Source organism: Nematolebias whitei, chromosome 8 (genome assembly GCF_014905685.2).
Source record: "Nematolebias whitei isolate Nwh7 chromosome 8, NemWhi1, whole genome shotgun sequence".
Taxonomy (NCBI): domain Eukaryota; kingdom Metazoa; phylum Chordata; class Actinopteri; order Cyprinodontiformes; family Rivulidae; genus Nematolebias; species Nematolebias whitei.
Window position 1 is genome coordinate 3,188,224 of NC_056505.1, and position 986 is coordinate 3,189,209.

Genomic DNA, 986 nt, shown 5'->3' on the forward strand with positions numbered 1-986 from the left:
TGGTTGGATGGTTGAATGGATGAATGATGGATAGATGGAAGGTTGAAAGGATGGTTGAATGGATGAATGATGGATAGATGGAAGGTTGAAAGGATGGTTGAATGGATGGATGGATGATTGGATAGATAGATGGATAAATGGATGGAAGGATGGATGAAAGGATGGATGGATGGGTGGATGGATGGTTGGATGGATGGACGAAGCTCTCAGCCTCTTTCTGAATCTCAATCCTTCTATTTTTGTTATTTCCGTCGATCAGTTGATCAGTGTGTTCTATGAATCCAGCACTCACGTCCACGGTCTTGTCGTCACTGGGATGCACCACGATGACCACCTCTCTCAGGTGGCGGGCGGACTTCCTGCAGCTGAACAGCTGGACCTCCCTGAGCAGGACTCTGGACACCAAGTCCCTGGGGAAGCCCAGGTTTCCGGTCCCGATGGCTGGGAAGGACAAGGAGGTCATCTGGTGTCTCTCAGCATCCTTCAGACAGCAGGCGATGATGGAAATTAACTCCTGGTGGACGAGGAAGACAGAGAGGAGGTGAAAACCTGCAGATCTTCAGAGCTGTGAACAAGACCACAGGTCACAGCCTCACCTTCTCTGCCTGGCCGCCTCCGTTGTCCCAGTACGGACAAACGGCATGAAAGACTTTCTGACATCGGAGGTTGCATCCGTCGGTGATGACGACGTCTCCGTACTGCAGCGTGGACACGCCGGCTTCAGTCAGAATGGCCACCTGCAGGTTGTCTCCAGCCGCCTCCAGGAGGGCTCTGGAAACAGCTCCGTGCTGCAGGTCCATGGTCGCTGCGATGGTGTTGACGATGACGTCGGTCTGAGGATCAGAGTCAGAGCTGAAACACAACTCCACAACGTAAAAACACGCTGGTTGAAATACCAGCTCAAAGTTTAAAATACCAGCTCAAAGTTCAAAATACCAGCTCAAAGTTTAAAATACCAGCTCAAAGTTTAAAATACCAGCTCAAAG

General features: G+C 50.6%; 1 protein-coding gene across 1 annotated transcript in view; it reads right to left on the reverse strand.

Annotated features, from left to right (window-relative positions):
• The window catches only part of LOC119412984 (protein mono-ADP-ribosyltransferase PARP14), a 41,914-nt gene that overhangs the window by 19,382 nt on the left and 21,546 nt on the right, over positions 1 to 986 (reverse strand). The window contains exons 10-11 of the mRNA XM_037679994.1: positions 597 to 833; positions 293 to 514 (exon numbers count right to left, since the gene is read on the reverse strand). Of these exons, the coding sequence (XP_037535922.1) occupies positions 293 to 514; positions 597 to 833 (459 nt within the window). The remainder of the gene's footprint in view (positions 1 to 292; positions 515 to 596; positions 834 to 986) is intronic.